General features: G+C 37.2%; 1 protein-coding gene across 13 annotated transcripts in view; it reads left to right on the plus strand.

Annotated features, from left to right (window-relative positions):
- Positions 1-17,976, plus strand: part of ITSN2 (intersectin 2) — a 115,004-nt gene that overhangs the window by 81,350 nt on the left and 15,678 nt on the right. For 12 of the 13 annotated variants that reach the window (XM_073215794.1, XM_073215797.1, XM_037005547.2 and 9 more), the window contains one exon: positions 16,346-16,467. In XM_073215794.1, coding sequence (XP_073071895.1) covers positions 16,346-16,467 — 122 coding nt within the window. Of the gene's footprint in view, positions 1-637; positions 3,867-16,345; positions 16,468-17,976 lie in introns of those variants that run through there. The other variant, XM_073215827.1, reaches the window with a different exon arrangement.

Here is a 17,976-nt window from a genome sequence, read left to right on the forward strand (position 1 = left end):
TCCCAAAAATGCCTCAGGGTTTCAGAAGTGGCAAAGACATTTTTAAAACTTGGGCTGCCTAAGTGAAGGACCGTTTTTAAGCTCTGCTGGTGGTTTGGCAGTTTTCAGTGTTCGCCCGTTTATGTGATTAGTCAGAAATACCTTAGGCGTCTTTCCTAGACCTGAGAGGGGAAGACAGTTTCCAGACCTACTGGGTCTGAAGGTCTTTGACTAGGGATCCCCGGAGGCCATCCAGTGTGTCAGAACGATTGGCTTTCATAGTGTCTGTGATATAAAGTGGCAGTTTTCCAACTGCTCTGTTGCTGTCTGTCTTGTTTTCCAGTGGTAGAACACTTTTTTCCGATTAACTCTTATATAATCAGGAATGTAAAGAATAGATAAAAGCTGTTCTAAAGGAAGAACAGCCAGGAGTATATGAGTCAGTGAAACATGGTTAAATTTTAGATTGCCATTTGTGTTTCTTGGGCTCTTACAAATATTATTTTCATTTTATTATGTAATTAGGATATTTTTTTAAAGGTTAAGAATTTTAATAGTTCAAATTTGCTTAGTTGATGTTGCATGTGATTAGTTTAATTTTTTCTTGCCCACTTAATTTGCTTTATGTTCATTTTATTCCTCATTTTTCTTTTTATAGGACCCAATGTTGTCTTCCAGTGTGAAAGCACCCCAGAGACCCACTATCCAAGTTTGACTCTAGCGTGGAGGCAGGGCAGGCAGCCCTGATCAAATATTTCCTACACAATTCATTAACTTCGTTTGAATGTTAGAGCCACTTGTGATTATTTCTTTGTGTTTCTAATTTACAGTTAAAATTTATTTGTAACAAGTTAAAGGATAGTGGGTCTTTGTGTGGCTTTCCCTGCTGTTCACTCTGGCATCCTTTAGCATTTTTCTTCTTTTTTAATTTGGTAATTGTAGGTCATTAGCATGCATATTGAGTTTGCCCTCACATGGTGGGAGTTCAAACACACAAAGACCCACTATTTGCACAAACTGTTCTCGCTGGTTTGGAATGGGCTGCCATGCTTTACTAATGTTACTGCAACACGTATAGTCATTACAGAGTTCAGGTAAAATTTGCATATGTTTGCTATTATGTTTGATCGAATCCTAACCACAGTGAGCTTTTAATTGGTTTAATATGTGATTTGTCCCCCAAAAATGCACTGTTTACTCTCCTAGTTCCTCATCTGCCAGTATTTAAATGTGTTTAAAGGCCAAGAACTGGAAATAACCTTTTCTCTATTTTTCTGTGTATTTCGGGGTGGGAGCAGTACACTTTGGGTAGCTTTTCTTATCTCATTGAAGAGAAAGGCGATCTGCCACAGCAGTATGTGCACAGTGTTCATGTTTTAGCTGCCTGAGAATGAGCAGCGTACTGTGGTAGTTCTCCCAGGATCTGTGGGCTCAGGGCTAATGAAGAGACCGTACCTCATGCTGCAGCAGTTAGTTGTTACATCTGTATTGATGACCTAAACATGAATTATTTCTCAGGAATGAAAGTGTCCCATTGTTGACTGTGAGATATGAAACCTTCCTTAGCTAGATAAAATATTCGTATCTATAATATATTTTAAAGTCAAAATCCATGTTATCTATTTAATTAGGTAACTAAATTCCCCAGGTCACAAAAGGACACTGGTTGACATTCTTCTTAATATATTTAGTAAAAATCATAAGGAATCCTTGCAGGGTTTTGAATGCCCCTGAAGCAGGCATACAGGCTCTGTCTAGTCAAGAATGAATTTGAGTTAAGGAAAGATGTGTGAGTGCTGGCATTCCTGCTGTATGTCCTTGAAGCTGCTTTGAGGTTAGAAGATTGATTTTACTACCAGAATTCTCTAACTAATTTCTCCTCTTGAACCGTATTGGCTACTTTGGCATAGGAATTTACTTCTTTTCCTTGAATGAAAACACTTTAAAGATACAAATTATTATAAACTAATAAATGAGAATACTTAGCTGAAACAAAAAGGGGTTTTAGTAGACAGTATTAAATTGTATTTGAAAATCAATGAAGTGTATGCAATTTAAAATGTTTACAGATTGCAGTGCAGTCTACTGTTCATGAATGTCAAAGTATTATCAGGAAAAGTGTACATACAATCAGAGTCTTATTTCCTCACAGAGTTCTTTGAGGAGAGTGAAATATGTTTTTATATCTCTGAGTTTAGGTTAGAGGCATATTTTGTGCAATATTTATGTTAATGTGCCTATACATTATGAATGAATAATTCAGTCATATATTGCCTAAATCATTTACAGCACTTGAGAATCAACAGTTTAGCTAGAATTTCACAAATTTTAAATGTCCGTGTTCCACAACACTTCACATTATTGGAATGTATGGTGATTATATGTGTGCTCCCTGGAGTAGGGATTTTCAGTTAGACAACCTCAGTTTTTAGCATTTGATGTTATCATGATACTTTTATAAAGTATGACATTAATAGGAAAGCAATAATACACTTCACAGGTAGAATAACAGATTTGCCTGTAGTCACTACAGGAGACAATGCAAAGATTGAGTCCTTGTGAATTCAGCTGATCTTCCAAATTGTACAGATTACTTGATCTTGCCTTTTATTTTCTGAGCTTACTGCTTTTTCCCTCTTTAGTTGGGTTCAGATTAATCACAGTTACTTTACATTTTAAACCCTGAAGTTAGAAATAAAAACACTGTTAATTAACCACACAACTTGACATAACATTTTCTCTCTATAATTTTAAATTTGGGCTTGTCTAATACACTGATAAATTATTTCAAAGGTATTTTTATAATTCAGATCTCTTCACTTTTACACTGATAAAATAGATTATTAAGAGTGCCATCCAGGTAGTGCTTAGCATCTGCTATCAATTTGAAAATAATGTATTCATCAGGTACCTATGGACTATATCACATTATGGCATATTTAAGCTGAATGTTTGGAAAATAAATTTACTGTATTTACTGAAATGTCACTTCTTGGTGTAGGTATTTTGCCATATATTTGAGAGAAAGCTGAAAGTAAAGGAAATTGTATAACATACAATAATAATTAAGTCCTCTTAAAAGTGCATGCACTTAGTCCTTTGCAGTTCCTCACAGTCAGCCGTATATTTGCTCTGTCCTCACTCTGTATGAGAGGCATCTTTTAATTTGCTTAGAATGCAACATTTGAAGGAGTTTATCAGAAACGTAGAATTTAAAAATGGGAATAAACCAACCCCACAAAGGTAAAGAATCAAAATGCCTGTTTATTTAAAGATTGCAGTATGTGATAATAATTTCTAAAGTATGTTATTAAAGGTAATGGATCTTCGAGCAATGAAAAAATAAGTCCTACAACCAAGGCTGATTTTTCAGAAAATTTAAATCAACTTCACAGTTGTATAGTTTCCTGTACAACTTTATTTTAAAGAATCATTTTAAAACAATACATTTTTAAAATGTAACTGCTGTTGTTTTAAAATAGAATATGAATTCTGATAGTTTAACATAAAGACACTGGGGGAAGGGAAAGTAGAGAAAGAAATGCCAGTTCCAGTCCAAAGCTTTATTTGCCAAGTTGTCTTAGAATAAATTTTACCAAGTTACAAAGTCTTGTAAATAGAATCTGTAATGGAAATGCTGAGAGACTTTTGCCTAAAGTGGCATTTTTGGACGCTGCTGTAATGCTACTGTAATGTATCAATTATTAAATTGTTGCAAAGTGCTGTTTTTTGCCTTAAATTTTTATTTTGTGTGTCTTGAAAATAGTATTAAAGGTATGGAGATTGTGCAAATGCTGGGCACGCTTGGCATGAGGTAATCCATTTTTATTTTTACAAAATTGTAATATAACTATGCAAGTGTGTTTATTAAAAGGACACAAACTACATTATTTGTATTGTGTATTTCTTTTGAAGCATCCTTTAGAACTTATTTTTAATTGTTTATGTGTAGTCATGATTTAATTTCTTTGGAATTTCTCTTTTTCCTTGGTTTAGTCTCTGGTACAGGCCAGCATATTGGTTTATATCACAGGGGGCAAAAGAAATTTTTAGGTGCTCAAGATGGAGAGAGTGATCCGGGATACTCAAAGCAAAAGAAATTTTGATTTGAACGTTAAAGAAAATATAATCTAGGATAATAATAGGCTTTTATTTCATTTACAATTTTTTAAAAAAACTTTTCTGAAATGATTTGAGGGAACTTACAAGGCAGTACTCATTGCAAATATAGAATAGACATTTTTAATACAAAATAAGAGTCTATATAAAAGAAACTATGGTGAATGCTTAGGGGCAACAAAGTTAAACAGAGTATTACACTTAAATTTAAGTTGGTGGTTTCATTTTGAGTGAAAAAAAAAATACAGATCCAAATCCAGCCCATCCATCAGTGGCATAAACAAACTCTTTCCCTAAAACTGGAAAGTCATCTTTCCTTACCTCTGGAAAGTCATTCAGCTAACATACAGGAAGCATTTGCATAAGGCCAAGCAGAGTACTAAGTGCCAAGAGTATGAAAATGAGTGTCAAATAGTCCTAGTCACAGGGGATGAGACACATAGGCAGATAATTGTAAAACAACATGCTAAACAGGGTGATAGATACATACTGGGCACCAAGAGAGTACAGAAGTGGAACACCTAATTCAGCTATAGGTTGGTGAATTAGAGAAGACTTCTTGGAGGAGGCACCTACGAGATCCATAAAGTAGGAGTAAGCCAGATTGGGGGGTGGGGAACTGGGATGGTGGAGAGTAGGATAAAGACAGGAAATAGCATGGGTGGAGCAGGGGAAGTGATGATAAGCGGTTCATTATTGCTGGAGTAGACGTGCAAAGCCAGGAACAGTGAAAGTTGAGGCTTGAGAGGCAGACCAAGGTCTAAATCAGAGATTGTCTAGCTTAGCTGCTCATTGGAATCGCCAGGGAAGCTTTAAAAAAGTGTTGATGCCTGAGTCCTGATTTAAATGATCTAAAGTGTACACTGGGCATGGGGCTTTTTCAGAGCTCTCCATATGATTCTGATATGAAGCCAAGGTCGAGAAAAAAATGAAACAAAGTTAAGAATTCTTTCTGAGGGAATATTGGCTGGAGTTAGGGATTGATGGGATGTGGGGAAGGTGGGAGAGTAAGTTTGATTCCGAGGTTTGTATCTTGGTGACAGGGTGGAGTAATGGTGCCAACCACTATCGTAAAGAGTCAGAGTTGGGGGAAGAAGATGAGTGGTTTTGCCTGCAAAGTACCTGTGGTACACCCAGATAGAATTGTCCAGCAGGTAGTCAGATATGATTAAGATACACAGCATCAGATGTTCCACAACTGGTGGAATAAATGCATATTAACAGTTTTTGAGCCAATGAAAGTAAATTAGATTACTTGGAGAGAAAATCAGGCCTTTGAGGATATCAGCAGTTAAGGGTTGAAGAATGAAAGGAACCCATGGAGACAGGAAACAGGTTTAAGAGAATAAAGAGATTGTTGTGCTAATATTGCTGCCATTTTTTATAAAACAATGAAGTTCTGACAGTACAGCCATTGCTCATACCAGTAAAAAGCAGGAAAGTGCTCTTCATTGAGCATTTGCTAATTTAGGTACTTTTCTAAAGTCCTCAAATATTTTACCTCATGATCTTCTTTTTACAAATAGGGAAATTAAAACACTTGTCCAAGTTAAATAAACTTCTCACATAGCTAGTAAGTAGTGGAGCTGGGTTTAAACCCCAATGACCTGGCTCTGGAGTCCATGCTCTTAACCTCTACACTAGTGTGCTAATTCTGTCACCGTTTTCATAATAAGGAAGTGCCTGCAGTATAACCATCACTTGCACCAATGAAAAGGTAAAATCAGTGGCGGTACGGTGTTTTCTCTATGAGGCAAAGACTGAACATAACAAGACTGTAAGAGTAGTGTTCAGAAGAGTATAGTTTTTATCAGTAACAGCTTAATGAGATATATACCATAAAATTCACCCATTTAAAGTGTAAAATTGATTTTTAGCATGTTCAGAGTTGTGCAAAATTGTCACTGTCAATTATAGAATATTTCATCACCTCAAAAAGTGTTAATGTGTTGGTTTTTTGTGAAATCACCATACTGTTTTCAAGGTACATCCATCCTGTAGCATGCATCAGTACCTCATTCCTTTTTATGACCAAGTATTATTACATTATATGGATCTACCACAGTTTTGTTTATCCATTCATTAGTTGGTGGACATTTTGGTCATTTTTACCCTTTGGCAAGTATGAACAATGCTGCTGAGAACATTTGTATGGTCAGATGTTTTCATTTCTCTTGGGTACATACCTAGGAATGGAGCTGCTGTGTCAAATGTTACTTTGTTTAGCTTTTTGAGGAACTGCCAGACTGTTAGTGGCTGTACCATTTTATATTTCCACCAGTAGTGTACAAGGTGTACTGTTTCTCCACATCCTTACCAACACTTGTTATTACCCAACATTTTATTATAGCCATCCTTGTCTGTGAAGTAACATTTCGTTGTGGTTTTGAATTACATCTCCTTGATCAGTAATAACATGGAGCATCTTTTCCTGTTTTCTTGACCATTTGTGTATTTCTCTGGAGATAGGTCTATTTAAATCTTTGCTTAATTTTTTATTAGTCTTCATAATCGCTTTTTAAACTTTGTTTTAAACAAGAACAACAAATTATGAATGATGTGCCTAGCTGTATTAATGCTGTCGTCAAAAGACAAAATCACTTAGTGATAAAATCAGAAACGTTGATACAATGTGTGTAGTGGGAAGTACAATGGGAGGTTTGCTTTGAATCTTGATTCTCCCACCTCATCCTTCTAAACCTTAGCCTCAGATGTAGAACAAGGAATAATATTGTACACACACATATACATAATGGTAATACCTGCATTGCAGATGAGACTTAAGGGATTTATGAAGGCCCAAATCAATATATTGAATTTCCAAAAATAAAATCATGAATGTCTGTGGCTTCATGGTGGGAGCATGCTACCTAGTACATAGTTTGTGCTCAATTAATATTTGCCAAGTGGACAAAATGCTATTCTTTTACAAATAAGATATCCAGTAATTTCCTAGTGCCCTGATAAAACTTCAGTATTAAAGACAACCTTCAGCAAATGCACACAGGATAGTAATCTGGATTTACTGTTAAACTCACCTCTTTTCACTGAACTTAAACACAGTGAGACTGAAAACCATTATGTGGTACTCTGACTGCTTAATTTGGACACACAGAGAATAGCATTGTTCAGTGGCACTGCCCTCCTCAGAAGGGCAAGGACTTTTGGGGGCTTTATGACATAATTTGAACAGACCCTGTTTGCATTAGTCATCACAAATTGTCTTTTGTCCTTTACCTTTGGGAATCTTCACAGATCTCTCTCTCCTGTTTACTGTTTGCTGCTTATAATTTAGAACTGTGGTTCCCAACTATAATAGGACACAGAGTTTTCATTATTCAGAATTTCTCTCTCAGTCTCTACATCCTCCCACAGGTGTGGGGGATCTTGTGACTGAGTCCACCACTAATTATTCCTCTGGAAATTTTGGCCTGATAGTTGCTATGAGCTCTCATTTTTCTTACTTTCCCATACTTCCTTTCTACCAGAAAGAACTTACCAGGATATTTTCATCATTCTCTCTGACCACCTATAATTAATATCAATGTACTATTTCCTGCAGCTCAAAGTTTATCTTCGTAATCACATTCTATGAGTACTTGTTGAAGACCTACTGTGTGTAGACACTGGGGAATAACAGATCATAAAATAGACAAAAATTTCTTCTCTTTTGGTGCTAACATTTGAAAGATGGAAAACAAATAAAATGAATAAGTATGTAGCATCTTAGAAAAATAAAGGGAGTGAGTCAGAACAGGAGAGGATATAGATCCAGCAGGTTTTCAGTTTTAAAGAAGCTACTCAGATAAAGCCTTTCTGAGATGGTGACATTGGAACAAAGACTTGAAGGACTTGAGGGCTATCTGGAGGAAGCCATGTGGATATCCAGAGGATCATTTGAGGCAGAGGGAACAGCACACAAAGGGCCCCAAGGAGGAGCATGCCTGAAATGCTTGAGGAACAGTATAGAGGCCAGTGTGGCTGGAACAGAGGGAGGAGCAAGAGGGGGAAATGAGGACAGATGATAAACAGGGGAGACTTTAGGTTCTTGGGAGCTGTTTTTAAAAACTTTGGCTTTTGCTTTGATTGAGGACCCTTGAAGGGTTTTAATCAAAGGAGTGACATGATTGGTACGTTTTAACAGGATAACTGACTTCGTAGACTAACGCAGGTGGTGGGGTCAGGATGGGGTTAGAGGCAAGGAGACACATTTGGAGGCTGGTTCAATAATCTAGGTGAACAGTGGTGGCTTGATCAGAATGACAGTAGCGGATGTGGTGAGAAGTCAGATTAGGGGTAACAGGTGGATTGATTGTGGGTGTGAGAAGAAGGAAAAGTATCAAAAATGTCTCCAAAGATTTTGACCTGAGCAACCAGAGAGATGGAATTGCCATTAACTGAGGTGGAACTCAAAGAAGGATCCGGTTGGGAGAAGAAGATCAGGAGTTTGGTGTGGAATGTGTTGCCTTCGCTCACCTTCAGGTACAAGCAGAGATGCTGGGCAGGCAGTAGAACAGACGGTGGAGTTCAGGAGAGATTCTGGCTGGAGTATAGATTTGTGAGCATATCAGTAGGTGGGTGATATTTGAAGCCATGAGACTGGACGGGATCAGCAAGGCTGGGAATACACAGAAGAGCTCCAAAGACTGAGCCTTGGGGTTCTGATGTTAAGTCTGGGGATTTGAGGAGGAATCAAGAAATGAAACCAAGAAGGAGTGGCCAGTGAGGTAGGACGATATGAAACGAGGTGGCGGCCTAGAAGCCAGGAAGGATTTTAAAGAGAAGGGCGTGATCAGCTCTTACAAATGCTAGTCGTAGATCAAGTGAAATGGGATGCCTTGTGCTAACAGAGAAAGCTACCTGGGGGTTTTAGGAAGCTAAATAATTTTATGTATGATCTTCCAGCTATAATCAGAAAATGTTTTTACACAGTAATGGAGACTCTTTGGTATTTGTTGAAATTAATTCCATGGGTGCTTGAAAATGATGTGTATTCTCTTGTGTATGTGTTATTTATATTAAGCTTTTACATAGTGTTCAAATATTTCATATTCTTACTAATTTGTATTGAGAGAGAGAGATATTAGAATCACTTTGATTATAGATTTTTCAGGGTTTTTTTCCACCTCTTCTTTTTTCTCTTTTTTGGGAGGTAATTCTGTTACTTTTGAATTTTACACTTTGAGGCTCTCCTATTGGTTGCAAATAAGGTCAGAATTATTGTATCTCCCTAAATTGTTTATGACATACAGATCCTTGAAAAGCTATTTTGTCTGTTGCTAATAAGGCAACCCCAGCTGCATTTTTTATATTTTGTAAATATGTAGTTTTTCCAACCTTTACTTCTAACCTCTCTATAACTTTATGTATCAAGTGTCTTTGTAAACAGCATCTAACTGAAGTTTTAAATCCAATCTAGAATATGTCTTAACTGACAGATTTAAGCCATTTACATTTATTAGAGTTCTTGAATGGTTTTATTTGTATCTATCTTACATTTTCTATTTACTGTACATTTTCTTTCTTCTTTTGCTTTACATACACAGGACTTCTTCTGCCTTCATCAAATTTATTTCATATCCCTTTACAGGTATAGAAGTTTTATTTGTCTAGTTTTTGAGTAGTTACCTTTCTATTTTTAACGTGTGTGTTTACCTCAACAAAGTCTAAATTGGATCAGTTTATCTACCACCTTGTGATCAATGCTAGTGGGATGCTTTATTTCTAGTGATTCTCCTCCTCTTATTATTGTTTTATTGTGTGTGTTTAAAAATGATTTTAAGGTGTATTTAAAATTCACCCTTGAGTTTATACTCACTAGCTGTCATTATTATTATTTTATACCATCAATAATTGTTTTGATTTTTTCATATATTTACTAGTATTTTTGCTCACCATGCCTTTTCCTTTTTTGTTTCCACCGCTCCTTACATCTCATTTTTTCCTTCTTATTCAATTCCCTTTTCCCTGAAATACATTTCATAATAGTTTCTTTACTCACACCACACAATAGTGGTAAATGCTCTCAAACTCTGCCTGAAAGTGTCTTCTCCCTCATCCATGAATGGTAGTATAATGAGAATTCTAATTTGACAGTCACTTTTTCTCAACACCTCCTATTGTTGTGCTGAGCTGTGTGCAGCCAGTCTAATTGCTATTGTAGTCTGATTACTGTGTAGTTATTGTATTTTAATTATTTTTTTCCCCTTGGTGTTTTTTGGTCTAGCTATGGATTTATTCTTATTTTTTCCCTAATCAGAAGTTCCTTTTGCATGTGTGGAGTTGCATCGTTCATCAATTCTAGAAAACTTCAACCATTATAATCTCAGTATTACTTCTTCCCATTCTTTCTATTCTCCCTGCCTAGTCTCCCATTAGATGTATGTTGGACTTTGTCATTCTGTTCTTTGTGCCTCTTAACTTCCATTTTTGTATTTTCCATATTTTTGTCTTTCTGGGCTGCATTCTAAGTAATTTCTTCAAATCTGTTTTGAAATTTACTAACTCCTCAGATGTGTGATTAGGTATTATTATTTCTTATTTTCTTAGTTATTATTAGTTATTATTTCCATGGTAATATTTGCCATTTTTATTTGTTTCTTTTTCAAATCTGCCTGTCCTTTTTTTATAGATTCTGCTTATGGTTTCAAACCTTTCATATATGTCTTGAGTTATTTTAAACATCGATATTTTTTTAACACAATTTGTTCTATTACCTTATGTTCTTGGACTTCTGATCCTCATTTTTTTTTTATAGTGCATCATTCCTTGCATTTTCTAATTCTTTACTTTGAGCTCATCTTTAGTGAGACTTGGTTTTCCTCTAGAAATCCTGTGGAACCAGTGTTATTAGAGTGACCCTCCAGACCAGTTGTACATTTTCTTTGGCCAAACACCCTAAGGGTATCACCAGCCAGGACCAATGTTTGTGTTAATTCATCAGTTTGGGAATTCTTTTATTTTCAAAAACATATATAATACATGCTTGTTTTGTCTGTCCTTTGCAGGAGCTAAAATAGAGCAATAAACAGGGATCTTGGGCTTCTGGAGATGGGAGAGGGCACTGTGTCTGATCCAGAACTTTTTTTTTTCTTTTGGTATCATTAATCTACAATTACATGAACAACATTATGGTTACTAGACTCCCCCCATCATCAAGTCCCCCCCATATACCCCACTACAGTCACTGTCCATCAGTGTAGTAAGATGCTATAGAATGACTACTTGACTTCTCTGTGTTGTAAGGCCCTCCACGCCCCCCCCTCTACATTATGACTGCTAATAGTAATACCCCTTTTTCCCCCTTATCCCTCTGTTCCCACCCATCCTCCCCAGTCCCTTTCCCTTTGGTAACTTAGTCAATTCTTGGGTTCTGTGAGTCTGCTACTGTTTTGTTCCTTCAGTTTTTTCTTTGTTTTTAAACTCCACATATGAGTGAAATCATTTGATACTTTCTTTCTCTGCCTGGCTTATTTCACTGAGCATAATACACTCCAGGTACATCCATGTTCCAAATGTTTTCTTCTTATGGCTGAATAGTATTTCATTGTATATACGTACCACATCTTCTTTATCCATTCATCTACTGATGGACACTTGGGTTACTTCCATTGCTTGGCTATTGTAAGTAGTGCTGTAATAAATATAGGAGTGCATATGTCTTTTTCAAACTGGGCTCCTGCATTCTTAGGGCAAATTCCTAGGAGTGAAATTCCTGGATCAAATGGTATTTCTATTTTGAGCTTTTTGAGGAACCTCCATACTGCTATCCACAATGGTTGAACTAATCTACATTCCCACCAGCAACGTAGGAGGGTTCCCCTTTCTCCAAATCCTCGCCAACATTTGTTGTTGTTTGTCTTTTGGATGGTGGCCATCATTACTGGTGTGAGATGATATGTCATTGTGGTTTAAATTTGCATTTCTCTGATAATTAGCGATGTGGAGCATCTTTTCATGTGCCTGTTGGCCATGTGAATTTCTTCTTTGGAGAAGTGTCTGTACAGATCCTCTGCCCATTTTTAAATTGGATTATTTGCTTTTTGTTTATTGAGGTGCATAAGCTTTTTGGATGTCAACCCTTTATCGGATCTGTCATTCATGAATATATTCTCCCATACTTTAGGATGCCTTTTTGTTCTAATGATGGTGTCCTTTGCTGTACAGAAGCTTTTCTGCTTGATATAGTCCCACTTGTTCATTTTAGCTTTTGTTTCCCTTGCCCAGGGAGATATGTTCATGAAGGAGTTGCTCATGTTTATGTCCAAGAGATTTTAGCCTTTTTTTTTCTAGGGATTTTATGTTTCATGACTTACATTCAGGTCTTTGATCCATTTCAAGTTTACTTTTGTGTATGGGGTTAGACAATGATCCAGTTTCATTCTCTTACATGTAGCTGTCCAGTTTTGCCAACGCCAACTGTTGAAGAGGCCGTCATTTCCCCATTGTATGTCCATGGCTCCTCTATCATATATTAATTGACCATATATGCTTGGCTTAATATCTGGACTCTCTATTCTCTTCATTTGGTCTATGGGTCTGTTCTTGTGCCAGTACCAAATCGTCTTGATTACTGTGGCTTTGTAGTAGAGCTTGAAATTGGGAAGCGAGATGCCCCCTGCTTTATTCTTCGTTCTCAGGATTGCTTTGGCTATTTGGGGCCTTTTGTGGTTCCATATGAATTTTAGAACTATTTGTTCCAGTTCATTGAAGAATGCTGTTGGTAATTTGATAGGGATTGCATTGAATCATAGATTGCTTTAGGCAGGATAGCCATTTTGACAATATTAATTCTTCCTAGCCAAGAGCATGGGATGAGTTTCCATTTGTTAGTGTCCTCTTTAATTTCTCTTAAGAGTGTCTTATAGTTTTCAGGGTATAGGTCTTTCACTTCCTTGGTTAGGTTTATTCCTTGGTATTTTATTCTTTTTGATGCAATTGTGAATGGAATTGTTTTCCTGATTTCACTTCTGCTAGTTCATCGTTAGTGTATAGGAAAGCAACAGATTTCTGTGTATCAGTTTTGTGTCCTGCAACTTTGCTGAATTCAGATATTAGTTCTAGTAGTTTTGGAGTGGAGTCTTTAGGGTTTTTTATGTACAATATCATGTCATCTGCAAATAGTGACAGTTTGACTTCTTCTTTACCAATCTGGATCACTTGTATTTCTTTGTTTTGTTTGATTGCTGTGGCTAGGACCTAACAGTACTATGGGGAGAGTGGGCATCCCTGTCTTGTTTCCAATCTCAGAGGAAAAGTTTTCAGCTCCTCGCTGTTAAGTATTATGTTGGCTGTGGGTTTGTCATATATGGCCTTTATTATGTTGAGGCACTTGTCCTCTATGCCCATTTTATTGAGAGTTTTTATCATGAATGGATGTTGAATTTTGTCGAATGCTTTTTCAGCATCTATGGAGATGATCATGTGGTTTTTTTCCTTCTTTTTGTTGATGTGGTGGATGTTGATCGATTTTTGAATGTTGTACCATCCTTGTATCCCTGAGATGAATCCCACTTGATCATTGTGTATGATCCTTTTGATGTATTTTTGAATTTAATTTGCTAATATTTTGTTGAGTATTTTTGCATCTGTGTTCATCAGGGAGGGATATTGGTCTGTAATTTTTCTTTTTTGGTGGGGTCTTTGCCTGGTTTTGGTATTAGAGTGATGCTGGATTCATAGAATGAGTTTGGAAGTATTCCCTCCTCTTTATTTATTTTTTTTTTGGAAAATTTTAAGGAGAATGGGTATTATGTCTTCTCTGTATGTCCAATAAAATTCTGACGTAAATCCATATGGCCCAGGGGTTTTGTTCTTGGGTAGTTTTTTGATAACCAATTCAATTTCTTTGCTGGTAATTGGTCTGTTTAGATTTTCTGTTTCTTCCTTGGTCAGTCTTTTTCTAGGTTGTATTTTTCTAGGAAGTTGTCCATTTCTTCTAGCCTATCCAGCTTGTTAGCATATCGATTTTCATAGTATTCTCTAAGAATTCTTTGTATTTCTTTGGTGTCCATCATGATTTTTCCTTTCTCATTTCTGATTCTGTTTATGTGTGTAGATTTTCTTTTTCTCATAATAAGTTTAGCCAGGGGTTTATCTATTTTGTTTTTTTCTATTGTTTTATTTTTCTATTGTTTTATTCTTCTCAATCTTATTTATTTCTTCTCTGATCTTTATTATGTCCCTCCTTCTGCTGACTTTGGGTCTCATTTGTTCTTTCTCCAGTTTCAATAATTTTGACTTTAGACTATTCATTTGGGATTGTTCTTCCTTCTTTAAATAGGCCAGGATTGCTACATACTTTCCTCTTAGAACTGCCTTCACTGCATCCCACAGAAGTTGGGGCTTTGTGCTGTTGTTGTCATTTGTCTCCATATATTGTTTGATCTCTGTTTTAATCTGCTTATTGATCCATTATTTAGGAGCATGTTGTTAAGCCTCTGTTTGTGAGCCTTTTCATTTTCTTTGTACAATTTATTTCTATTTTTATACCTTTGTGATCTGAGAAGTTGGTTGGTAGAATTTCAATCTTTTTGAATTTACTGAGGCTTTTTTTTGTGGCCTAGTATGTGGTCTATTCTGGAAAATGTTCCATGTGCCCTTGAGAAGAGTGTGTATCCTGCAGCTTTTGGGTGTAGAGTTCTGTAGATGTCTTTTAGGTGCATCTGTTCTAGTGTGTTGTTTAGTGCCTCTGTGTCCTTACTTATATTCTGTCAGGTTGGTCTGTCCTTTGGAGTGAGTGGTGTGTTGAAGTCTCCTAGAATGAATGCATTGCATTCTATTTCCTCCTTTAGTTCTGTTAGTATTTGTTTCACATATGCTGGTGCTCCTGTGTTGGGTGCATTTATATTTATAATGGTTATATCCTCTTGTTGGACTGAGCCCTTTATCACTATGTAATGTCCTTCTTTATCTCTTGTTACTTTCTTTGTTTTGAAGTCTATTTTGTCTGATACAAGACTTGCAACACCTTTTTTCTCCCTATTGTTTACATGAAATATCTTTTTCCACCCCTTGAATTTTATTCTGTGCATGTCTTTGGGTTTGAGGTGTGTCTCTTGTGAGCAGCATTTAGATGGTTCTTGCATTTTTACCCATTCTATTATTCTGTGTCTTTTGATTGGTTCATTCAGTACATTTACATTTAGGATGATTATTGAAAGATACGTACTTATTGCCATTGCAGGCTTTAGACTTGTGCTTACCAAAGGTTCAAGGGTAGCTTCTTTACTATCTAACCATCTAACTTTAACTCTCTTATTATGCTATTATAAACACAGTCTGATAATTCTTTATTTCTCTCCCTTCGTATTCTTCCTCCTCCATTCTTCATATGTTAGGTGTTTTTATTCTGTACTCTTTTGTGTTTCTTTGACTGCTTTTGTGTATAGTTGATTTTATTGTTTGCCTTTAGTTAGTATCTGGTTCGTCTGCTTTCTTTGCTGTGATTTTATTTTCTCTGGTGACGTCTATTTAGTTTGGGAATTCTTAAAGTCCAAATTTATGTGAGATGCAAGCCCAGCATTTCAATTCTTTATGATCATCTCACTGTTGTGGCAGGAGGATTTTTTCCTAGTCCTGCCTGTACTGTTCGTACTACTGCCAGATCCCCCCTCATTGACCAAAGCTAGGTAGTAGCCAAATAAAATAGGAGCTTGTGAGGTTGGCCTCCTTGCAGTATGGAATGGAGCAAAGGAAAGGTGAGAAATGGGCCTGGGGACCAACGTAATAGTCTACCATTTAACAAATATTTCCTGACCTCCATGGTCAAAACTCTATTCAAAATACTATGTCAGAACAATGTTATAGAACTGTATTAGACACAGTCCCTAACCTCCAGTGGAGAGATGGCACTCTGACTACATACAGGTGAACTGCAATTTAAATTACATTGTGTGAAGTGTGAAAATACAGACACAAACCCATACCATGGCAACGCAAAAGAAAAGCAGTCCGGGAGTAAGTGGAACAAGGGATGGAAAGGTTTCCCCAAGTAGAATCACATGACCCACACCTGAAGGGTGAGTGAGATGGCTGTATGTGGAGAAGAGGGCCATGGACAGTGTGTACAGCACATCATGAGGACTAAGCCCAGGCCAGGAGTGCACCACCCCACGGACGTTCTTGCAAATGCTGTGTAGTTCTTTCAAGGCAATGTTTGTAAACCCAGTGCATCTGCTGATAAATGTCTACTTCCTACAGAGAAAACTAAAATAATATTTTGAAACTCTACCTTGTTTCCCAATAGGGTGTGCCGACCTCCAAACGCTGGACACCATGCAGCCAATCGAGAGGAAAAGGCAGGGCTACATTCATGAGCTGATTCAGACTGAGGAGCGATATGTGGACGATCTCCAGCTCGTCGTGGAGGTGAGGGAATGGGCTCCATCTCCTGTGGGGGGGGGGGGTGGCAGGCCTCAGTCTTAAGGCAAAATGTCCCCTTTGATGTGTGCATTCACAAGTAGTGACAGGAGCTCTCACACCCTGGAAGGCTCTCTGCCCACTGGAGAGTGCTTAAAGGTCCCAGCCAGCTCTTCCGCCTGATGAGGTAGCTCAGAGTGCAGAGAGCAAGTGGGCACTCAGACACCCCAGCTGGTGCGGTGAGGGCCCCACACATCGGAAGGCCAAGGGTGTAGAGGAGGGGGAGGCACTAGCAAACTACCTCAGAGTTTTGCCTCTGTTACCACTACTGTTTTGACACCTGACATTTTCATAAACTTTAATATTTCCAAAGGTATTGTGAAGCAGTGAAAATGTTCACCTAACATTTATGTGAGTTTAGAAAACCAAATATTGTAAAATATTTCCCAGTTATCATGTATTTACTGTTTGTTTATTTTTGAGGCTATTAATATTACCAAGTGACCTCTAAGCTGATAACAGTTGTTGGAAGAGCAGTTGAAAATAATTTTAATAATTATAAACAAAATAAGACTTCATACTTCTGTTTTACTTTTGTTTCCATGGCAGACCACACAGGGCTCATGAATCCAAGAAGGAGTTGCATCTTATCACAGGGCCAATGAATGATTTTAATAGAGAGAAACATGTCATGTATTTTGAAAGATCACACATGAGAAGAGCTGTCTCACATAACTTCACTAGCTCTTTAAGACTCTTTAAGACATTCTGTAGGAATCCTAGTTGTTGAGTGGAAACTTGGACTAGGGGCCAAAGAGAGCTGAGTTTGGGCTCTAGCGCTTCCATATTCTAGCTTTGTGACCTTGAGCATATCACTCTCTCAGCCTTTATTTCTTCACGAGTCAATTGAAAATAGTATTACCTGCCTCAGCTTGACCTACATTATCTATGAAGTTCATTGAAAATCCACACATACACATACACACACGTGTGCACACGCCCACACAAGCATGTGGGTATATGCACATGTTGGCACTTGGTAAATCCTTGAGTGCTGTAGAATACAGCCATACTGTTATTCCCCTTCAGCCAGCCACCCTCTGAAATCCATATGGGCATGGTGGTCAGTCTGAGGGGAAATGTAAGTCATCACTGTTTCTTTTGCTGAACTTCTCACATACTGCTTCCAGAACTCATGCTTCCTCCGCTCTGCAAGCACTTACAGTATGTAGGGGTTTTATGTGCATGGTGTTATTGAAACTTTGTAACATCCCTAGGAGATAGGCACGTGAATCTCCTTTTATTGATGAGGCTCCTGAATTTGGTCCTTAGAAACAGCCTTGATGGGAGCCTGTCCAGCAAAAAGTAGGGTATGCAATTTAATATTTAGTCATCATAAATGTGTTTATTTAAAAATACCATGACCTTATTAGTTTCGGTATCTGGAGATATTGTTTAATTTAGACCACATAGGCTGTATATTCACACTTAAGCTAACTTCTTTCATGTTTTGAATTT

The sequence above is a fragment of the Manis javanica genome, chromosome 1, assembly GCF_040802235.1.
Source record: "Manis javanica isolate MJ-LG chromosome 1, MJ_LKY, whole genome shotgun sequence".
NCBI lineage: Eukaryota > Metazoa > Chordata > Mammalia > Pholidota > Manidae > Manis > Manis javanica.